This window comes from Gopherus evgoodei, chromosome 8 (assembly GCF_007399415.2).
Source record: "Gopherus evgoodei ecotype Sinaloan lineage chromosome 8, rGopEvg1_v1.p, whole genome shotgun sequence".
Taxonomy (NCBI): Eukaryota; Metazoa; Chordata; order Testudines; family Testudinidae; genus Gopherus; species Gopherus evgoodei.
Window position 1 is genome coordinate 4,991,098 of NC_044329.1, and position 20,913 is coordinate 5,012,010.

The 20,913-nt window shown below is 48.2% G+C and overlaps 1 protein-coding gene across 3 annotated transcripts in view; it reads left to right on the forward strand.

Moving 5' to 3' along the window:
- The first annotated feature begins 7,271 nt into the window (after positions 1–7,271).
- LOC115655816 (LON peptidase N-terminal domain and RING finger protein 1-like) overlaps positions 7,272–20,913 on the forward strand; it is a 29,178-nt gene continuing 15,536 nt past the window's right edge. The window contains exons 1-5 of one of the 3 annotated variants that reach the window (XM_030571700.1): positions 7,273–8,129; positions 14,106–14,224; positions 18,382–18,504; positions 19,476–19,619; positions 20,490–20,640. In XM_030571700.1, the coding sequence (XP_030427560.1) occupies positions 7,823–8,129; positions 14,106–14,224; positions 18,382–18,504; positions 19,476–19,619; positions 20,490–20,640 (844 nt within the window). In that variant the 5' untranslated portion in view covers positions 7,273–7,822. Of the gene's footprint in view, positions 8,130–14,105; positions 14,225–18,381; positions 18,505–19,475; positions 19,620–20,489; positions 20,641–20,913 lie in introns of all 3 variants that reach the window. The other 2 variants (XM_030571702.1, XM_030571703.1) reach the window with 2 other exon arrangements.

Below are 20,913 nucleotides of genomic sequence, written 5' to 3' on the forward strand. Positions count from 1 at the left end.
CACAGCTAGGCCCTCTCGACACTACGATACAAACCATGATGATTATGGAATGACAAACTAACTGGGCTTCACTGTGTGAAGGGGAAACGCCAATGACATACACAAGATGTTCTAATCCAAGAGTTCTCACTACAAATATTTTGGTGGCCTCAGAATGCAGCCACCAACTCTTGCTGGTGGCCGCTCTGACAATTTTTCCTAAAATACTTAATTAACTTTAGGAAAAACAAATAAATATGCACATACACATACCCAAATCATTGTAATTTGTCTACGTAGGGTTGTTGGTTTTTTTGCAGACTCAATAATAAAAATAATGTACAATTGTCTCTATTCTTTACTGGACCTAAACAGAATAGAAACACACATAAGGTGCTTTGAGCGTTCTTGTCTTTTTTTCTTGTTGTTTCTTTTGGGTTGGTTTTTTTTAAAGACTTGCTAGCTATAAAGAAGTCTGCTGCAAAAAGTGATTTATGTATATTTGTTAACCTCACTTTTCACAGCAGACTTACTCAGCCCTGGCAAGCTCAGGGACAAATGAAGCCCTGGATGGGGAGGTGGGTGCAGAGGCAGTGGGGGCATGGGCGACGGGGCTCTGGGGGAGACAGTGGGGACCAGACGTGATCGTGGGGTGAGCTCGGGCCAGAGCCAGCCACCAGGAACAGAGCCCAAGCCCCACGCCCCAGGGAAAGAGCCTGGGGACAGAGCCTGAAGCTCCATGGCTGGAGCCTGCCACCTGTCACCCTCAGGATGAGTCTAATCTCCCCCCCCCCCCGGAAGGTGGGGAACTCACTGACTGCCTGCTCCTGCAGCTTGCATCCCCCCAGAGGAGGGTGGGGCCCAACCACTCTGGTGGCCCCTGGGGAGGGGGCCGCTGCTTCCCCCCCACCCATCACTGCCCAGGAAGCTGTGGCCGCATTTGAGAAATGCTGCTCTAATCATTAAAAAGAACGAGGAGGCCTTGTGCCCACAAGGACTCCTCGTTCTTTTTGCTGACACAGACTAATACGGCTCCCTGGCTCTAACCACTAGCCAATTACGAAGAAGAAAGAACCACTAGAAACATCTGAAGTGTCAGAGCAGGGCAAATACTGCAAATACATTTCATAACAATCTCCCTGAAGTGACTATTGAGTCAGCTGTGGCCTTGCCTGTAGCCCTGCTGTGTTCACTTTCCAGGAACTCTCAAGAGGTCACATTTTTATTCTCATGAATGCCCACAGAAAGCACGTGCTAAGCTTGCAAGCTGGAGTATTCACACCCAGAGAGTTTAATAATAGATGGGAAGCTGCTTCAAAGGACGGAATTCCTTCAAGCCCTTCACCAGATCCCTGGCACAGAGGCAGCTAAAGGAGCCAGATGTGGATCTGAGCCATGTTGCCAGGACCTTGGATGAATGCACAGTTCCTCTGTGTGGTTGGGAGGAGATGAAATCTGATGTTTTTTCTAGGAATGATGTCACTTCAGGCAAAGTCCATGCGATTTAGCAAGGAAAAAGATTAAAATGTTCTTTAATTCCCTAATCCTATTTGTCCGATCCCTCTTACTGACAAGGTCAGAGCTGCAGTGGCTTCTCTGAGTTCTTCTCCAGATCATAAGACATTCAGGGACTTGAAACAATACCACTGAACATACATGACTATTCACAGCTAATCAACAGCTCAAATTTGGAATATCAAACACTTGCAGCAAACTGTCTGTGATCAGCCCAAGAGAGAATAACATTCACATAAAATTCAAGTGCTTTCAAATTGTCCTGATACATGGAATGCCAGCCCGTCACAAAGAGGAGGCTTTTATTAAATAAAACTACTGCAACTATAGACACAAGCACACAGGCTTCCACGCAGGTGGTCTTTGTTTACCAGGGCTTTTCTGGATCTCTATATGGCAATCAGAGAAATCCAGTGGTTTAATTCTATACTGCAAGTAAATGTATCGTTGCACAAGAAACGAATACACTCCGGGGACATGAGCCACTTGGAGACACCCTGGCAGTGGAGAAAAGGGCTAAATGAATCATGCCAATTATTTGCATGGATTGGGTTTAAAATAATTGGTTACGCCCAGGGCCGTCTTTAGGATTTATGGGGCCCTACGCAGTATTATTAAACTGGTGTCCCTATTCCGGATGGCAGCCCAAGCTCACAGGCTGGTGGGGGAAGGGGAGGAGGGACTTGACAGCAAAGGATAATGAGATGCCCGGCCTGCCTCATGGTGGCGGAGAGTTACAGTTCTCCGCAGAGACTTCCATGCCCTCTCCCTCATGCAGAATGGACATGAAGAAAGTACCTAATTAAAAGCACTAAAATTTGGGAATAAAAAATGTCAGTCACAGGTTTTTTGATATGCCCTAAAGTTTGTCAGAGATTTATTTGCAAAAACTTCATAGTAAGGGTGAGTCAGCTGTCCTGCTGAATACAACATTACATATTATGGAATACATGATGCAGCTCTTCTCTGTTTTACATTTTCTTCATCAGTATTTCTAAACTGAATTTATATTTTAAATGTACTCAAATCTTAAGCCAGCATTCCAGATTACTACATATTTAACTCACTGAAACAAAGACATTCTTTTAAATTAATCAGAGAGGTTTAGTGTGTTCATAACAATGTTCATTGCTTTTAGAAAAAGGGAACAGTAATTTACTTTGTGTGATCTCCATAACAAGAGACATGGTTATGAAATTTCACCAACTTTAAAAAAATATGTTTCCAAAGATTTTAGGTATAACAAGGATTTTGTCTTACTAAGGAACTGATTTTGCTGGAGGGTTCTTTTAAAACTAGTTTGTCGGATAGTCAGAAGTAAAGAAAGGGAAACTCTTTGTCCAGCTATCTGGAAGGGAAGGACTGTTGTCCCTTTAAGGGCTCTCTTCAGTGGGGAGTAGGGGGAGAGGTGGTGAAGGGATGGACAGAAAGGACAGGAAGACTTGGAAGCACTTTTTTTTTTAAACTATAGTAATTAAAATGTGTATTTTAGATAAGGGAGGTCTTTTGAAGGATTTATTTAAAAAACTGTATGTCTGAAGATCCACACATTTAAGGTTAAAGATGATTGTGCATCTAAAACCCTATGCAAGCATTTTTTAGAAATGTGATTTTATAAGCTTCACCAGCTCACTAATGAAATATTTTTAAAGCAAATTTTAAACTAAGGTCCTGTAGACTGACATGTTCTGTGTAAATATTACATTAACGCACAACTGTTTTTGTCAGTAAAGTCAGAAACTGACAGTATAAAAATTTATTTGGGCATAAGCTTTCATGGACATCTGATGAAATGGGTTCTAGTCCACAAAAGCTTATGCCCAAATAATTTGTTAGTCTTTGAGGTGACACAAGGACTCGTCCTTGTTTTTGCTGATACAGACTAACAGGACTACCACTCTGAAACCTGTCAGCATATACCTTGGGGTTGGCAAATGTCTGTTAAATGGCTTTATTACCCCTTGAATGTATCTTTAACAGTTTCAATGTTGTGCTAATAGGTCTGGCAGGCTGGAGGTTTTCACTTTTAACTACTAGATTCCCTCCCAAGGAAGACTCACCAGGCTAGAGCAGCCATCTGTGGGAGCCTGCAGGAAGGGTCAGAACAGGGATAGGAAAACAAGAGGGTGGACACTAAGACCCAATGGTGCCCGAAATTTTCAGGTGCCCTACGCAGCTGCCTATGTTGCCTATGCCTAAGGACGGCCCTGGTTACGCCAACTGTTAAATTATCCCTTAAAAAACAATGGTTACCGACACTGAAGTTTTCTGATTTCCAGTGCCTTCAATAGGGGGAAGACACTTCTTTCATTGCTGCACAATATCTTCAATCCAGCTTACTCCCAGGAAATGTCATAGACAAAATAGATGCCATGAGGTACTCAGATATGATGGTGATGCGGATCACATAAGATGATAGGTAGATAGATGGGGTGTGTGAGGGGGCTAGCTAGACATTTAGGTAGAGGAGTGTGTGTGAATAAATAGATAGATAGATTGGTAGATAGAGCCTATAGCTTATTTGCTGAATAGAGATACAGAAACAGGGATCTGCTTTCCTAAAAAGTGACTGAAAATTTATTTTTATATTATCTATTGCAGTTCAGTATATACCTATTTAGCTGTCCAAGGTGCTCACTGAAGACTTCCTAGGACTGCCTTTAGCTTTGTGCTGTTAAATTCACCTCTGCCCTCATTCCTCTTAATCATGAGCTTGTTAAATTATCTACTGTCAGTTGTGATATCAGATTTCACGTACACGCATAGGGGCCAAATTCATCCCTGGTGTCACTCCACTAACTCCAATGCAGCACCAGGGAACAATCTGGACCATGTTATCCAGGATAATAGCATGCACACACACTGATTGCATAGACAACTTCTAGGGAGAAAGGAATCAGTTAAGATGGTAATGATTACGGGAGTTCTCTACCCTAAACTGGTTCTGGACTGTGCCCCATATTAAAATTCCCACTGTGCTTTGTAAGTATCACCTAGTAAATCAATGTAATTTGTATTGCGTAACCCCACTTTGCAAAACAAGAAGTCCTCACTCAGTTGGTTAATGATGGCATGGTCACTGCTGGGTATTTAAGATAGTTTTTAAAATTACACTGTGTCAGGCCAAGAAAGTCAGTGAAAGGAACAGGAATTCGATGTCAGGAAAGCAGCTGCATTTCGCTTTCTATGATATGAAGAAAAAAACATCCAGTGAGGGGTTAGGGGAAACCGAAACAAAACTTCTCAGCAATGAATGGTCTGAGTTCTGGCTGATTGCCCTGCCATCCAACCCGTGACAAGCAGGAATAAATCAGCTGTGAAGGAGACTGGGCCAGAGGTTCAGAAATTTTTTAAAGGACCCTTTCCATATGGAGAAGGTCTCCCTGAGAGAGGATGTATTACTGACTGCACAGGGTACAAGCCAAGCGTGACAGGTCCAGCTAATCTATGGCTTTGGTGGCTTTTATGCACATGACCCTATGTATTAGGTTGTAACCAACAGCAAAAAATAGCCCAAACCAACCTGCAGGCCTGCTTCAAACCCATGACCAGCCCCACACCTGTGGCTATGCTCAGGGTTGAAGGACAAACAGTTAACCAAAGGAACTCCCCTTCCCTCTTTCTCCAGCCCATCACTAATTATTTCAGCAATGGGCACAGTATTCCCATACTCCATAGATCCCTCTCAATTCAATCCTTACCTGGAGCATGTGTTGAGAACTGCCGAACTACGGTCCCTCTTGCTAAATGAAGGAGCCAGTAGGAGGGGAGGTTCTTTAGTAATAGATCTTCCATTCAAATCCTGGGCACAGCCATAGATGTGGGGCTACTGATGACATCTCCTGCAACAGCAGTGTCATGAGAGACGAGACTAAGTAGCCCTGGATCTAGAGAACAGGACCTGCCACTTTTGGCAACCATATCATGATCAGGGATATATTTCCTTTCCATTGAATATGCATTCAGTGGTGTGGACTATTGACCAGGGGCAGGGGCAGGTTCCTTTGCTCTGCATGAATTTCCCACCCCACATGCGGTCCCCAAACATGCTTAATGGGAGGAACAAATGCATCTGAAAAAAATATCTTGGGATGAAGCTTGTTATGTTCTCAGTAGTTACCCCTGCTCTTAGGGCTAGCCGATAAATGGAACAGCATGGGTAGCAGATACTTAATATCCCCCCTTTACATAAAGGCTTTGATGTTCTAGTGCTGCTTGCTGTTCTAGCCCTGGATCTGCATAAAGAATCAGTGTGTTGGTGTCTGTTGCCACGGTGACTGACTATTGTCCCCGTTCTTCTGGTTGAAATTACAACAACATCTACTCGCTCCTTTGTGCTCCACGCCACGTGTAACTTTAAATGCCAAAGGGCACAGTCCACCCAGTTATAAAACACTTGCATTACGTGCACCCGGAGATGAGATCTGGTGAGCCAATCCCATGCACTCACAGCCTGTCACACAGTCGCTCTGCCGTCTTGATAGGGTTGGTCTGGTCTGATCTGCAATGGCTGTTTCTAATTTCTCCAGTGAATAGAGCCCCCCGTTTTCTGCGTTTGGAATACCTGGGAACGGGTGGAGGTTTCAGCACATTTAGTCATTATTTCTATTTATGTATTTATTTTTTGGATTTTTTTTTAACTCAGGGAGCCTACAAGGAACAGACAAACCTCCCCCTCCAAGGAGGTTGAATATGCAAAAATACTTTATATAATGTACGATTTGCTGAGCTGCAGAGAGGACAATAAAGTTCATATGGTTCTGCCATTTCCTCAGGAATGCATTATATAAAACTGCCTTTGCCACACAATTATACTGCAGAATGACAGGACACTAGATTAATAGTTCTTGGGGCTTGACAGAACACCACATGGCCTTCATGCCCCACACAGAGACACATGAATATATATGAAAAAATGTCATTTGACTATGTGCTTATACATTTCTTATTCTGTTCCAGTGGAGGGAAGTACTGGTATGATCTGGATTCAATTCCCAGCTGTGGTGTAGACTCGTGTGTGGCCTGGAGCAAATCTCTTGATCTCCCTGGGTGTCGAGTTTCTCCTCTGGATAACAGGGACAATGTAAGGCTTATTTTCTCCCACCCTCCGTCTGTCTTGTCTCTTTAAACTGCAAACTTTGGATCAGAGATGGTCTCCTCCGACCACAATAAGTCTTTGCAGGAGCTGGCATGAGACTGCTTACAGCTCCAGGAGCTCCTGCGATGCAAACAAGAATATGCAACACCAGTGCGTAACACGAGCAACACATGCACACTAATCCTTATTTAATATAATGCTTTTCTCGCGCTCTCGGTACATTCTGTACATTCCTCAGCCCGCATGTACACACGTCTCCTCAGCTCCAGTGAACTCCCCGAAGGGAGCCCAGCCCTGCTCCAGCGGGCAGCGCCTTGCAGCCGAGCCGGGTGACCCGGGCGCAGGCAGGGACACCGGCGTTGCAAGCCAAGCACTTGCATAAGCAGCCAGTTCCCTCCCAGGTGGTCTGGTAGGAACCGGTCCAGGCAGCCTGCGCCGCCCCAAGGGGGATGCTGCAGGCGGGCGCGGGGCCAGTGACTCCTTTCCCCCAGCCTCACCCCCCATGTAGCCCCCCATATCCCCCCAAGGCTCCCTGTCTCTCCCTCCAAGCAAACCCCATCCCCTCGGTTACGAAACGCAGCCTGCAAGGTCTGTTTCACAACAGGGGCGGGCCTGAGCCGGCCGCCAATGGGCAGGCGCCGGAGCCCCATCACATGGGGGGGCTGCTCTAGATTTTACGTAATATAGTTTTGTGCAAGCAACAAAAGCGATTGCAAGGGGGGGGACGGGGGGCAAAGCCCCCCCCCCCTTTGCCCCGACAAATCGCTCCTCGGGGATGGCGCTGGGCTGCTCCAGCCCCGGGGAAGTGACTGCACCCACCTGCCCCCCCCCGCCTTCCTCCCAGGGGAGAGGAGGGTGGGAGGAGCAGCCGCCTCCCCCAGGCAGGGCGGCAGAAGGATGCGAAAGGGGAGAGCCGGCGCCGGCAGAGCGGGACAGGGACTGTGACCCCGACACGGGCCGGGGACAGGAAAAGCGCGGCGGGGTGTCACCCGCGGGGAGCCCGAGCGCGCCCCGCTGTCCCCGGGGGCAGCAGCCCAGCCGGGCGAGGATGGGCTGAGGGGCGTGGAGGGCCCTTGGGTGCTTCGCTCTGGTGCGCGGCTCCCAGCCCCTCGCCTTGTCTAGGAGCGCCCCCCGGGTCCCTGGCACTGGGGGGCCCGGAGCCTGTCCCCGCCCGCCCCGGGCAGCCCGGCTCCAGGGGCGCCCGCCCGCCCGCGGGCTGGGGCCCCAGCGATGGACGTTTTCCTCTGCCCCTCGTGTCGGTTTGTCCTGCGGGAGCCGGTGACCGTCTCCTGCGGCCACTCCTTCTGCAAGCGGTGCCTGGGCGAGCCGCTGCCCTCCCGCTGCCTCGTGTGCCGGGGGAAACTGAGGCTCCTGGGCTCGAGAGCCGTGCGCTGCAACGTCCTGCTGGGCGGCCTGCTGGAGAAGTGCCTGGCCCGGGAGCCCCGGCTGGCCCGGCTGCAAAGCCACGCGCAAGAGCTGCTCCGGAGCCGGGACTACAGGGCCGCGCTGAGGGCAGCCCAGAAGGGGCTCGAGCTGGGTAAGCGTGGCAGGGTCTGGGGAGTGGGGTGGGGTGGGGAAGGAGGCTGGTCAGTGTCTGGATCCACGCACCCACCACGCAAAGCAGCCCCCCACCAGCTCCTGGTTATGTAACTTCTCGCCAGGCACGACTGCTTCGGGGGCTGCACCGTCTCTCTCCTTATTAGCTTCCTCTTAATAAAGAGCCGCTTTGTTCGCGGAGACAGGGGGGAACCCCACCATCAGAGCCGGGGAATGAAGCCGTGACTTCACAGGGTCACTAAGGGAGGCAGTTCAACCCCGCCTCATTTGCACCCTCTTGCACAGATGAATTCCACCAAACCCCACCCCCCAGGACTTTTAAAAGGCACTTTGATTATCATCTGTACCAGAGCTCCAAGTAACAGCCCTCTCCTTTTCATGCAGTTGCTGGTATTTTCTTTTGCAAGCCCTGGACACGATTTAAGTTGTTCACCTGCACATATATAGTTTCTCTCCATGCATGTGAGCAGCATTGCTCTTCTTTCATGACCACCTTCTTTAGCAGGTTGAGGGGTACAGTTGCTGGGGCAAATTCTGCTGTCAGCCACTAATCTGAAAGGTTTCACGTGTGTAAGTGGCAGCAGAATTCGAGCCATTATTTGCAGGAGGAACGGTGAGTTTCTGAGAGGATGAGAGGGGAACAGCTGTTTTAGAAGTTAGAAGTTCAGTGACACAGAGTGCTCACATCCAGTGATGTGTCAGTCCCAGAGGAAGGTCTTTGCTTCAGCAACAGTGGCGCTGTCCCTGTGACCAGCAAAGCTGGCCATGTGGAAAAGGGCGACGAAGATGGAGAATGGTCAGCAGGGTTGTGAGACTGTCACAGTGTATCCACCCACAGTTACACCTGTCTGAGCCACCTCTGCCTCTTGGGAGAATGCAGCCCTGGCAAAGACTCTTAGCCAGAGTTTGACTAATTCTCTACTCTCCCAGGACATCCGGGGGCCAGGGCTGGATCCTGCAGTCGTGTTTCAGGATTGACCTCCAAGGGAAATTTGCTGGCAGGATCGGAGCTTGGGAATGTAACTGATTTGCTGATGACTAATAAATCCTCATTGTGTCCTGAGCAGATCCTTTTATCCAACATATTAACATAAGACATGCATCACTTTTCAGCATCATGATTGCTTGGTCAACAGTCTTGAAGCAAATACATGTGTGTTTATTAACATTTTCATTACTGTTTTATTTTACATCATGGGATTCCTGTAAAAGAAATACTGAAAAAAATGTTCAATGTTCCAAATCCTTGTTACACTATTTGTGTGCTCCAAAGGTTTTTGGTTCTAAGCTCACCATCTCCCCAACTTGTCTTTATTCTTATGACATTTGGATTGCCGTTGCGCCAGTCTCCTGGTGCTGGGCACTGCACAAACACGTAGAAATACTCAATCCCTGCCCAGATGAACTTCCCATCTTGGTTATGGATACTGCCTGTCTATAAACAAAGTTTTAAAACATTGTGTTATTTTTAAGGGAAATGCAAAAGTACTTTGCAGTTAACCAAAGGCAGTGCTTTGTCAATCCATCAGTTGCCTAATATCACTTCTGCCAATGAATGTGTATCAGTGAGAATAATGGACCTCTCCTTAACTTTCAGTGGCAATCAAGATAACGAAATACCATTAGGCAACAGCTACAGACTTGAAACACAGAGCAGTCACAAAACACCTAGCCAGATCTTGAACTTGAGATGAAGTATCTTACTTTCCCCCACAAGCTCAAGTTCATGTGGCAAATAAACCTGATCCGTAGAGATCATTAAACCTGTGACTACGAATGGCCATGCTATCTGTCTTTACACACGCTTGAAGGGGACAGGTGACATAGTGCAAAGTAGTGACACCCTAGCTCTTCCCCTCTGGATTCTGAGCTCGGCTCAGGCCCCCAGATGAAAAATGAGTTGTGATTTCACCATGAATTCCATTTCTCTGCTGAACAAAATGCATTGCACAGCTCAGTTTGGTTGGCAGTCCTGGCTCAAAGACTAGCATTGGGAGAAGGGGCTGCAGCTACTGCTATTATATAGATAGCAGTAATACCAGGGAGAGGAGACCCAGTAAGAGATAGGAGCTCCACTGTGTGAGGCACCATGTAGATAAGTAAAGGCAAGGCAACTGCTGCTCCAGAGAGCTTGTTCGCCAGGATTATGACAAGACACAACAGGTGGATAAAGAGACATATGGGGATATGGGCAAGGTTACAGTAAAGACAGGTATGTTTGCATGAATAAATAGTCTCATTGGCCATCATAGTCACAGCTGTCTGCCCGCTTGGACTGCAGCTCATTGGCAGAACTGCATCAAAGCCCAGGTCTGGAATGGCAGAGGATTCAGGTGCACTGGCAGTGTTCCATGTGTGGGAAACTTCCGTAGCAAACCAAGCCCAAAGCTGCTAAGCACACCCTGAACACCCTCAGGCTTACATAGAGCAACACACCAGAGCATATGTTCAGAGCACTTACGATTGTTTTATTATGGAGAAGAGCGCACTGCTAACATTTCAGCAGCATGCCTTCTTCAGAGCGGGTTTGCTAGAATCTCCTATCTGTAGTTAAATAACTATAAGTGCTTGGAAAGCGTTTCTAGTTTGTTGCTTAATTTTAGCCCAAGGCCCTTTTTCCCTTTGGCTACAGAGCAGTCCTTGGCTGAGTTTTCTTAGGGCCGCGTTGGTGTTTAACACTTACATCAAGCAGCAGATTTTTGCCCCCCTTAGTCATAAAATCATAGAATCATCGAAATGTAGGACTGGAGGGGACCTTGAGAAGTCAAGTCCAGCCTCCTGTGCTAAGGCAGGGCCAAATAAACCCAGACTCATCCCTCGTCTAACCTATTCTTAAAAACTTGCTGTGATGGGAATTTCATAACCTCTCTTGGATGCCTATTCCAGAACTTAACTACCTTTATAGTTGGAAAGTTTTCCTAATACCTAACCTGAACTTGCAGATTAACATTGCTTCTTATCCTGCCTTCTGTGGACATGGAGAACAATTGATCATCGCCTTTGTTAGAACAGCCCTTCACACGTTTGAAGACTGTCATCAGTTCCCCCGCTCCCCGGTCTTCTTTTCTCAAGACTATTCTTAGTCCGCAAATGAATTTCCAGAGGTGCATGCCTGGCCACTGTGTTTATGTTCATTCAGAAGGATGGCACTGTGCCTGTCCTTGTTATAGCTTGGTTTTGGGTTGCTGCTGTCAGTCGCTCACTTTAACACACCAGTGCAGCCCAAACGAAACCCATCTGAGTAAACCCCATGCAGGGTGATGGCTTCCCCAGCACAGACACAGAGGCGATGTTATCCAGCCGGCCTTTCCACACTTTCCGAAGTTAGACTGTGGAGTGGCTGGGGAGATGAGCCTTCCTGGGAGTGCCAGAGAGCCAGCAGTGTAGTTAGTGCAGGAGAATTTTCTCTCTCTAATGTTGCCAGCTGTGGATTGCAGAGATGGGCTGAGGTTCACAGCCAGGCTTTCTCATTGATTAAGCTTGTGCCCGTCAGCAGTCCTGTAACAGTCTCATGAGGAGAGACTGAAAGAGAGAAAGTATTCATAGACAGACTGCTTGGCCAGGAAAATTACCAGCATACTGGGAGATAGGTGGCCCCCTCTCCAAATTAATGTACGGTATGACAGGTTGTCCCAGGAAGACTTTTAGTTAGAAGTCATCAGCTGAAATCCAACCTAGCCCAGTAGGGTCTGAAAGCAATATCATCTTGTGCTTATTCAGTGACCTCAATGAAATTAGAATTGGGGGTGTCAGTGAACAAGTTGCCATATGACACCAGCAATACCCCTAGCGCCCACAATGGAAGTGCTGGAAGAAAGGCAAAGCTTAGAGCTGATCCCGCCAGGTCAGTGGGAGGCCCAGTGTAAGGAAATGTTCTGCAGTGCTGTCTGTCCAGGAGCTAGCAGAGCTCCGTAGAACTGCCACTACGGCACCTTGTGTTGGTACTAAAGCGGGGAACTTCAAAGGTGCACAACTGCTATTAATCGGTCAACGAGAATTGAATTCCTCGCTCCCGTAGGTGGCTTTCAAGAATCTCAGTCTACATATCTACTTGAAAACACAGAGCCAAGCAGGGATACAGATTCCCTCTCTTTGTTCCATCTTCCTCCTCTATCCATCTTCCTTGACACGGAGATGGCAAACACTTGGCCAGCCGGACTCAGAGGCTGGCTTGTGTCACTGCAGCCTATGGGTCCTCAGCTGAAATGTTGTTTTGTAATGTCGCATAGCAGCATCTCTCAGTGACTTACAGCAGACGCCCCTGGGCCTTCTATGGCAACAGCACACCACAGGGACTATTTTTATTCTTTCTCCAGCCACAGAAGCACAGCTCTGTCCCAAAAGACTGTGGTTCTGGATGTCTGGAGAACCGCGCCCCTAACCCCCACCTTCGAATCAATAAGTTCTGTTCTTGAAAGGCAGCTCCAATATGCATTGTCAGATTCCACTCAGCTGAGGTCTTGCTAAGAGATTGAGTACATCAGAATAAATTGGAATGAAGGGAAATTTACGGCTGGATATTTGGGGCAGGAGAGGGGAATCCTTAGGTTATTTTAGATTGTTGAATAGTCTCTGAAGGGATGGTGGCTGTGATTCAGCCTTATTCCACCGAGCACCTGAGATTAAAAAGTAGGGAGCAGTTCAGCATTAGCAAGGAAAGGGACTAGATGAAATGGAAGCTCTGATTCCCTGTCTCTGATTTGTAACTGATTGTGCTACTTGTCATTCTGTCCTTTCCCCATAGCCCGTGTCTGGCTCATCTATTTCAATCAGAAGCTTTTCGGGACGGAGATTGTCTCGTACAGCACCTGGCACAGTGGGGCCCCAATCTTTGCTGGTCCTTAGGCACTACCATAATAAACATGATTCATTATTATAAGGGTGGATAGTTAACCTGAGATACCCCTAGTGGTTTTAAGTAGAACCGGTCAAAAATGTTCAGTTGAAAAACAAGTTTTCTTCATGTTTTCTGTACCATTTTCATTTTTTACTTATAAGTTTTCAGTTTGTTTTCTCTTGATGATTGTACCAGTTTGTATCAGACCAATTCACCACACAGCAGGCTTCTACAAAAATCAGAAGCACACCCTAAATGAAAAGCGTCTATTTCAAAATTGAAAAAAAAATCATTTTTGAGACATTTCCAAAACACGTGAATACAGTAATGTAGATAAAATAATTCCTTGCAAATATCTGGGGATCAAAAGTGGAAAACCGGGCCCATTTTGAAACCCAGCAGAATGAAATCAGCTTTGAAAATTTCAGAGTTGTCATGAGTTAAGATTTGGAATTATAGAGTCTTTAGCTTTGTTGACCAACTCTAGTTTAATCCAAGCCTGCTTTTGCATTACAAGTCCCTGTCATAAAATGTTGACATCTGTGACTAGTGTCAGACTAGATCACGTAGTTAGCTGGATAAGATCTCTTAGTCATGTGCCTGATTTGGATATTCCATTGTGAGAGCACTAACCTGCATATTCATTGCCTTATGGTCCCATCTGCATCCTGGCCTGAAATTGTCATTAACGAAAAATAATTAGTGCCAACAGTGTGAATTTAGTGATGACAAAATCATGGCGTAAGTTGATCAAAATGCAAATGCGAGGGTATGTGATAAAATAGTGCAAGTCTCACTGATTTGGCGTACAATGAGTGTGCAGAACAATTGTCACAACTGTTTTATCCTGTTAGCTGGCTTTCCTTCTACACCCTCTTCTGCACACTCTTGATGTGCAATCTGTGCTTATTTTGCCTTGTCCATCCAATGCCAAGTCAGTACAAGTTACACTACTTTAGCCCAACACCTGTTTTCTGATGTAATCCTCCTCCCCAGCTGAATTTGTCCAGGAGATTTCCACAGGACTTGCACCTGTTTGCACTAGGTCAGAATTCGCTGTGTATTGGAGATATTGAGTGTAGACCTTGTATTAATGGCACTGAGGCCTTCTGTGTGCAGCTCCTGATGATGTTTTGCTGAGGCTGTGCCGGTCGGAGGCGTATGTGGCCCTGCAGCAGTATTCAGAGGCGCTGGAGGATTTGGAGGTGGTGTGCCGGAGTGAGCCAGAAGAGTGCGAGGTGAGTCAGTGCGTGGCTGGTGGGTTGGTTCTGCTACAAGAAGGTGGACGGGGCGCATGCTGTGGGCTACAAGGGCTCCTTGAAATGAAACGTGATGCGAAATGTTGTGCTTGAGCTGTGGGACTGCAGCCATCTGCTCACAGGGATGGGGATTTTGTTCCTGGATTGTTAGAACTCTATATGCTGGCGGGCTCTTCCTCCCCGTTCTCCCAGAGGGCTTCATTTGGCCCTAGGAATCTCCCTGATCTTGTTTTGCCACACTTCTGCGAACCCTCCTACCTCCCTGGAGAGAATTAGAGCTGTTTAAAGGAGATGGGGAGGGGGGTCCTACAAATATTTAAGAGCAAAATTTGAATCTGTTATCAAACATAAGCCACGCCAGGAGTGAACAGGGTGCACCTAGCAACTTATCTGCTGGTGCCTCAGGATTTGTCTCTGGGACTCAGCACCCATGCAGATTTCAGCTGTTTCAGTTTTGGAGGGTTTTCTCCATGAAGTCTCTTCCCCCCTCCAGCTCCAGGGTGCTTTGCCTTTTTGTCACTCTTCCTGAAATTCGTGGGCAGGTCAGCATCCTGTGAGTCTTAGGGCCTGATCCAATGCCTGTTATAAAAATTGAGACTCTTTCCACTGACTCTAATGGGCATTGGATCAGGCTTTAACTTGCTAGACCATCAAGCACATGCAGTTTGTTTTGTGCATCGCAATGCTCTGTCACAATGCGATGACTCTGTCATCATGCAGTGAGGCAGCATGGTCGTGGTGCTGCCTTTGAGGACAAACGCTCAGAGATGGGAACCCTTCCCGCCTCCCTTCTACTGGGAAATCAGATGGCGTTTTCCAAGGTGCTTTTGGCAGGAAGTTCATCCCTTATATAGTTAGTGTTGTAAAGGCATATGGGACCAGGCCATTTTTTGTTAATTCTGGCACAGCTGTTGTTCCCTTGTATGTTGCCGAGCAAAACAGAGTTATTTTCTCTATGGTGAGATTGCCTGCGGCTCACTAAGTGCTTTCTTCTTGGCATTCCCTCCACAGGCCAGGTACAACTGGGCGTTTGCTAGACAAGCCCATTATAAAAGGAGCTGGATACCTGGTTCCCTCCCGCCTCCAGTGCCCTGCTAGAGATTTCAGGCCAGACCTTGAAGGGGAAAGGCAGCTCGGTCTCCAGCCTGCGCGCTTAAACTGAGCTGACTGATTATGCCAGACTGTGGGCCCATGTTTTCTTTATGACACAGGCTCCTGTTTGCCACGGGTGGAGCTGACCTCATTTTCTTTGGCCCTCGTTCAGCGTCTGGGAGCAAGGGAGTAGCATTGCACTTTGGATAATATGACAGTGACAAATGTTAATGCTGTTTGATTTTTCTGAGCTCACTTGCCCAGGTTTTGGAGAGAGCTCGTTTCTCTGTGTATGTTTGCACAGTGTGTGCTGGATTCCCTGTGGCGTTGTGGCACCTTCATACTTTTCCGGCTACACAAAGGCAGCCAGATCTCCCCATGAGGGAATACTCTCAGCATACCTGGGTCCCCAGGGGAAGACCAGGCATGGCTGGCTCTGTGCCGGCTTCCCTTGCAGCCCCCAGTGTACCAGGGGCACATCAAGGAAATATGAGAGCCTGGCTGGAGTGAACTGGAGGTTTGGGGGCTGTGGGCAGCAGAGTCTGAATTACAGCAGCCTTGAGATTGCTCTAATTTACACCAGGGACTGAGCACAAAGGTGTCTTTGTCCCCTCCTTTCCTGCACTGAATACTGCTTGGCTGGAGACACCGTCTGGCGCTGTGTCTTTAATGGTGGCACTAATACAAATTATACAGACAGATGAGACTTTTTTTCTCTTCAGTGTCACAAATTCTCTTCGGAATCCAAAACTGCCTAATTTCCCCCAAATGCAAATATCTTACCCTCAGCTCAGCTCAGCTTGGAGCCAGGTCCCGGCAGTGCAGGGGAAATGCAATAGCTACTCAGGGGTTTCTCCTAGCCTCCCTTGGCCTATAGTTTGGAAAACTTACATGGTGGCTGTTCCCTGTGTCCCTGGGGAATGGCTGGGAAAGGGACAGCTTTCAGAGGGTGGCAAGAGTTTTAGATCCCGAGAGTGGATGGGAAAATGTGCTCATTATTCAGAGGATCCAGCCTTTGAATGCCACCACCTTGTCAGCAGCCCTGGTGCAGCTGGTTACCAAGCCAGGATCATGGTCCATTGCTAATTCTGAACTCACGCGCTTGCTGTCTGTACTGTCATTGGGTGTGTCTTGCTTGGAAACACACTAACCAAATTAAGTGGCAAGTTGCAATTACTGAATGTAAACACTCCATGATGCTAATCGGGCCATCTGTCATATCTCATTAAGCCCAGCGCACCTAGATAACTCTATTGGGTTAAAAAAAACAATCCTAAAGTGAAAGACTCCAGAAGTGTCTGGCATCCTGTCAATGGCAATCTTCATTCAAGCAGACTCATTGCTTGCATAGAACTCAGGTAATGAAAGCAAAGTTTCCAGCAGAGTGGAAGGGAGATGATGATTCCTGCTGGACTGGTGCACGGACCATGGAGTGGGCTAGCGGGGACACAGCTGTGGGCTGCAGGCGGGGGGGGGTTGCAGTATCACGATTATTTATTTGGGTTACTGTAGCCCCCTCGGACCTCCAGTCACAGGCTTGGACCTCGTTGTGTTCGGTCTTCTACAAATGCAGAACACAGAGATGGTCCCTGCCCCAGAGAGCTTATAATCCAAGTATAAGTCAAGAGACACCAGATGGATAGATACAGATCGGGGAGTACAAGGAAATGAGGTGACATTGGTCAGTATGACAGGCAATGGTCTGAGCATGCCAGGGGCCTAACCGTTGTCAAGGTTTTTTTGTAGGCATCTTGGAAGAGGTGAGTTTGAAGGAGGGACTATAAGTGGGTTTGTGGATGTGCCTGGGGAGCTTCTCCCAAGCACGAGGGGCAGCATGAGAGAAAGCATGGAGGTGCTTGTTTGAAAATTTCACAGGCGAGTGGTGCAGGCTGGTATCATGGGCCGGATGGAGGCAGGAGTCGACGTTTTAGTACTGAACGAGAGAGAACGGGTCAGGTGGGGCTAGACATGAAGGGCCTTAAAAGTGAAGCTAGGCAGCTTATGTTTGGTGCGACGGAGGACGGGAGCCAGTGGAAGGATGCAAAGAGGGGTGAGGCGGTCAAAGGAATGGGCCAGGAGGAAAATGTTCTTTGCAGTAGCATTCTGAATAGAGCTGAACAGGGCAAGGTTGCATTTGTCAGGGCCCGTGAGAAGGATAGTGCGATACTGAGAGGCAGGAGGAGGACAGCCAAAGATGGCTGGATCTTAGAGTTATGTCAGAGCAGTCTGTTCCTTAGTGGAAGGAATGGGAAACTGGGAAGACTTACTGCTGCTTTGCTAAGGATTTTCCAACTTCTCAGCATACAGTTTAATTTGATTTGCTTTTGCTATGTTGCATTTTGGAATAAAAACCCCTTCTGTGCCTTAAGCAGCCTTTATGGACATCTGTTTCCTTTGTTGGCGCGTCTGCTGATAAAGCACAGGAAGGGTAAGCGTGGGGAGCAGGGTAAGTAGATCAAGAAGTGAGTTATGAGAAAATCTGACTGAAGGTGTAACGGTTTGTCTACAGGATTTGAAACTGGATCCTTTAGCACCACAGAACAAACACTAGCACATAAGCTTAAGGAGTAAAGTTATGAGCTGGCAGCAGTAGTAGGTTGCTGTCCTATAGAAAACCACCCACATCACGCAATACCCTTTTTGGCAGTGTGTTAAATACATTCTGTACTGCCCAGCAGGACTAGCCGCCTTCTTGTCTTTTCCATTTCTAATTTCTGTGATTCTCGGAAGCAGCGGCAGTACAGAGTTCACATTTCACCACACGCGGCCCTCTAGGACATTCATGGGATTCATAGTTCAACTCATGGGGCTTCTTAGAGGGGAGCCTCGGTGGCCATTTGGGTTTTTTTAAGGGGGTTCCGCAAGGTCTGAGTTGGTGGGAAAACTTGTATTAGAGCTGCCTGATGAGCTGATACAATGAGGACTTGAGTTTCTAGGGCTGCCAAGCTAGTGCCTCTCAGGGGCATGAGGTTCCCTTTAAAAGAAAGCAACCAGCTGGTGACTAATCCAGATGGCTCTGTCCTATTTGCTTTGCTCCTCTGCAGGGCTATTTCAGGAAAGGGAAGGTGCTGCTGGAGTTGGGAGAGAAGTCCGAAGCCTTGCTGCAGTTCCACCACTGCCTTACGCTGAATCCCAGCTTCCCTGCTGCTCAGCACGAGGTGGAAAAGGTGAACGTGCCCCGGGGCCTTTCAGCCAAGAGCCAGGCTCCACGTTAACCCTGTCCATTGCCCTTGGAGGTAGAAATCTGGGCATGGATTTCAGTGCCCTTGAATTAGGCAGTAAAATAAAGCCACGAGACGTTCCTTTCCTCCCGGAGACCGGGCAGCTTGCTCCGCTGAGTTGCTAACCCTGCCAACATGGGAGTGAGAACTAGCCTGTTCCTGAGGGCAACTCTGAACAGGCTTCCTTCCCTCCCCCGCACATTCCCCAGGCAAAAGCCTTGCAGTTTTCCTGTCCAGAAAACTGCCTCTCGAGCTGCATCTCCAAGTCTCTTGCCTTGGCAGTGCTTAGCTGAGACACTGCACCCGGGCTGGTTAAGAAAGAGCAGTCTAGCCAGCCCGGCGTGTGGAGGATCTCAGTGCAGATCCTGTTTGGCCGGCGTCCCTCCCATTACAGAAATCACCATGACCTTCAGCACCGATTGCTACCCTGGCAGCCTCTATGGGCACAGAGATGTTTCCTCTGTCCGAGTCCGGGGTGAGGAACATTGTTGTGGATGGGGCAGTTTGCACTGTGCCTGCCTGTGTTGTATCAGTTCTGTTGGCAAAATCCCCACAGCTGTTAATCACCACTGCCATATTCGCTCTTCTCCCACCCTTTCTTCCCAGCTCACTGCACTGCCCGGGCATTCATGTTGCAATGGGTAGAACTGGTGGGTCAGTGCAGCAGGAAACCAGGATTCTGCCCAGAGGCTTTGAAGAAGAGAAATTGGGCTTGGATCTTCATCTCTACCCTGACTGTAGCCATCAGGCATGGCTGGAGTTTGGTCCTGCCTAGCTTCTAGACTACATCGGGCTGGGGCTGGGGAAGTAGAGGGTGTTGAGGACTTAGATTCTTCCACCCTGATCTAGAAGCCACATTGCACCTTACAGTTTGCTTCCCCTGCCCCAAAAATGTAACGTGACTCCTCTGCCTCCAGATCCTCACACAGGATGACTCCCCACTGCCAGGCACGGGCGTGGAGCTACTGAGTGCAGCCAGCCTAGACTTTAAAAGCTCCAGCTCAGGAAAGGAAGGAGCAGGCCCTCTTCTAAGTCCCTCTTCCGGAGGAGAGTATGGGCAGGTGAGGGGGCCTGTTGGGCCTGCTATGGTTATGCATGCAGGAGCAAAGATCAGGTGAGGATAGTCACATAGAGGGGGGGGTGTGTGTAACCAAGAGTGCAGTCCTGTGCACAATGTCTTTCACTGGGATTGGGAGGGGTGAAAGAAAGACTGTGGAGTTGCCACTAGCAAAGACTCAGCACCGCAAAGTGGTGAACAGTGCGGGTTGGACACAGGGAAAGTGATACCCCCATCTCGTGAAGGGATTGGGCAGGGATGAGAACTCCTCCATTTTCCATATATTCCCCCTCCCCCCCGGCCGTGTTTTTGGTAAGCAAAATATTTCCAAACTGATTTCGGGCAACAAAAGCTGTGACAACAAATTTGGGTCGTGTCAGCAATTCCCTCTCCCCAAGTTTTATTCTTTGAGGGAAAAAAAGAGGCTTGGGATTTTTTGATGAAAAGCTTTACGTGAGGAAAAATCCAGGCCAGCTCCTAGTGTTACTTTACCCTCTCTGAGAGACCCTGCCAGTTGAGGAGGGATGAGAAGATGCGGGAGTGTGGGTTCAAACACCCAAGGAGTGGGCGGAGCTTGGAGAGAGTTGGCCCATTTTTTGAGCACAACACTGGCCATCCTCTGCATGCAGGGCAGGTGCCCAGGTTGGATAGCAAGGGGACAGCATCTCTGTTCTCCTCTGTAGTGTGTGTGTGTGTGTGTGTGTGTGTGTGTGTGTGTGTGTGTGTGTGTGTGTAAAGTCCTTCCCTTGGAGCTCCCATCCCCAGCAGGTGTGGAAAATCCTTCCCCTTGTGACTCAGTAGCACACACGTGTCTATGGGGAATGCACCGGAGGCAGGGATATCAGGCTTGACTTTCTATTTTTTTGTGATCTAGGATCCAGAGAAAGAGATGGAGGATGGGAAGGGGGAAGCTTTGTCTGAACTTAACCAGTTGGAGCCTCGAAGTCCCCTGGAGCCTGCCTGGTGGCCGAGGAGATGGAAAGACTCAGGGACTTCGGCAGAGAGGCAAGAGGGGAGATCATTAGGTAGGTGGCCTTGCAGACACCTGGAAGCCCATCTAAATGCTGTGAGTGTGTGTGTCATCCCATCCTCCATTGCAGGGCAAGTTTGCAGCCTTTCTGTGGGTGCTGGGACCCACGGTGGATGGGGCTTGATATTCACAGAGAATGGAAGAGTCTCAGTGGTTGTCGAAACCCAACATTTCTTAATGAGGCTTTGTCAGTCTCCTCTAGAGTGTGTCCCCTCATCAAGCCGTGGAGAGGAGTCTACTTTAGGGACTTCTGACTGTATGTGGCCAA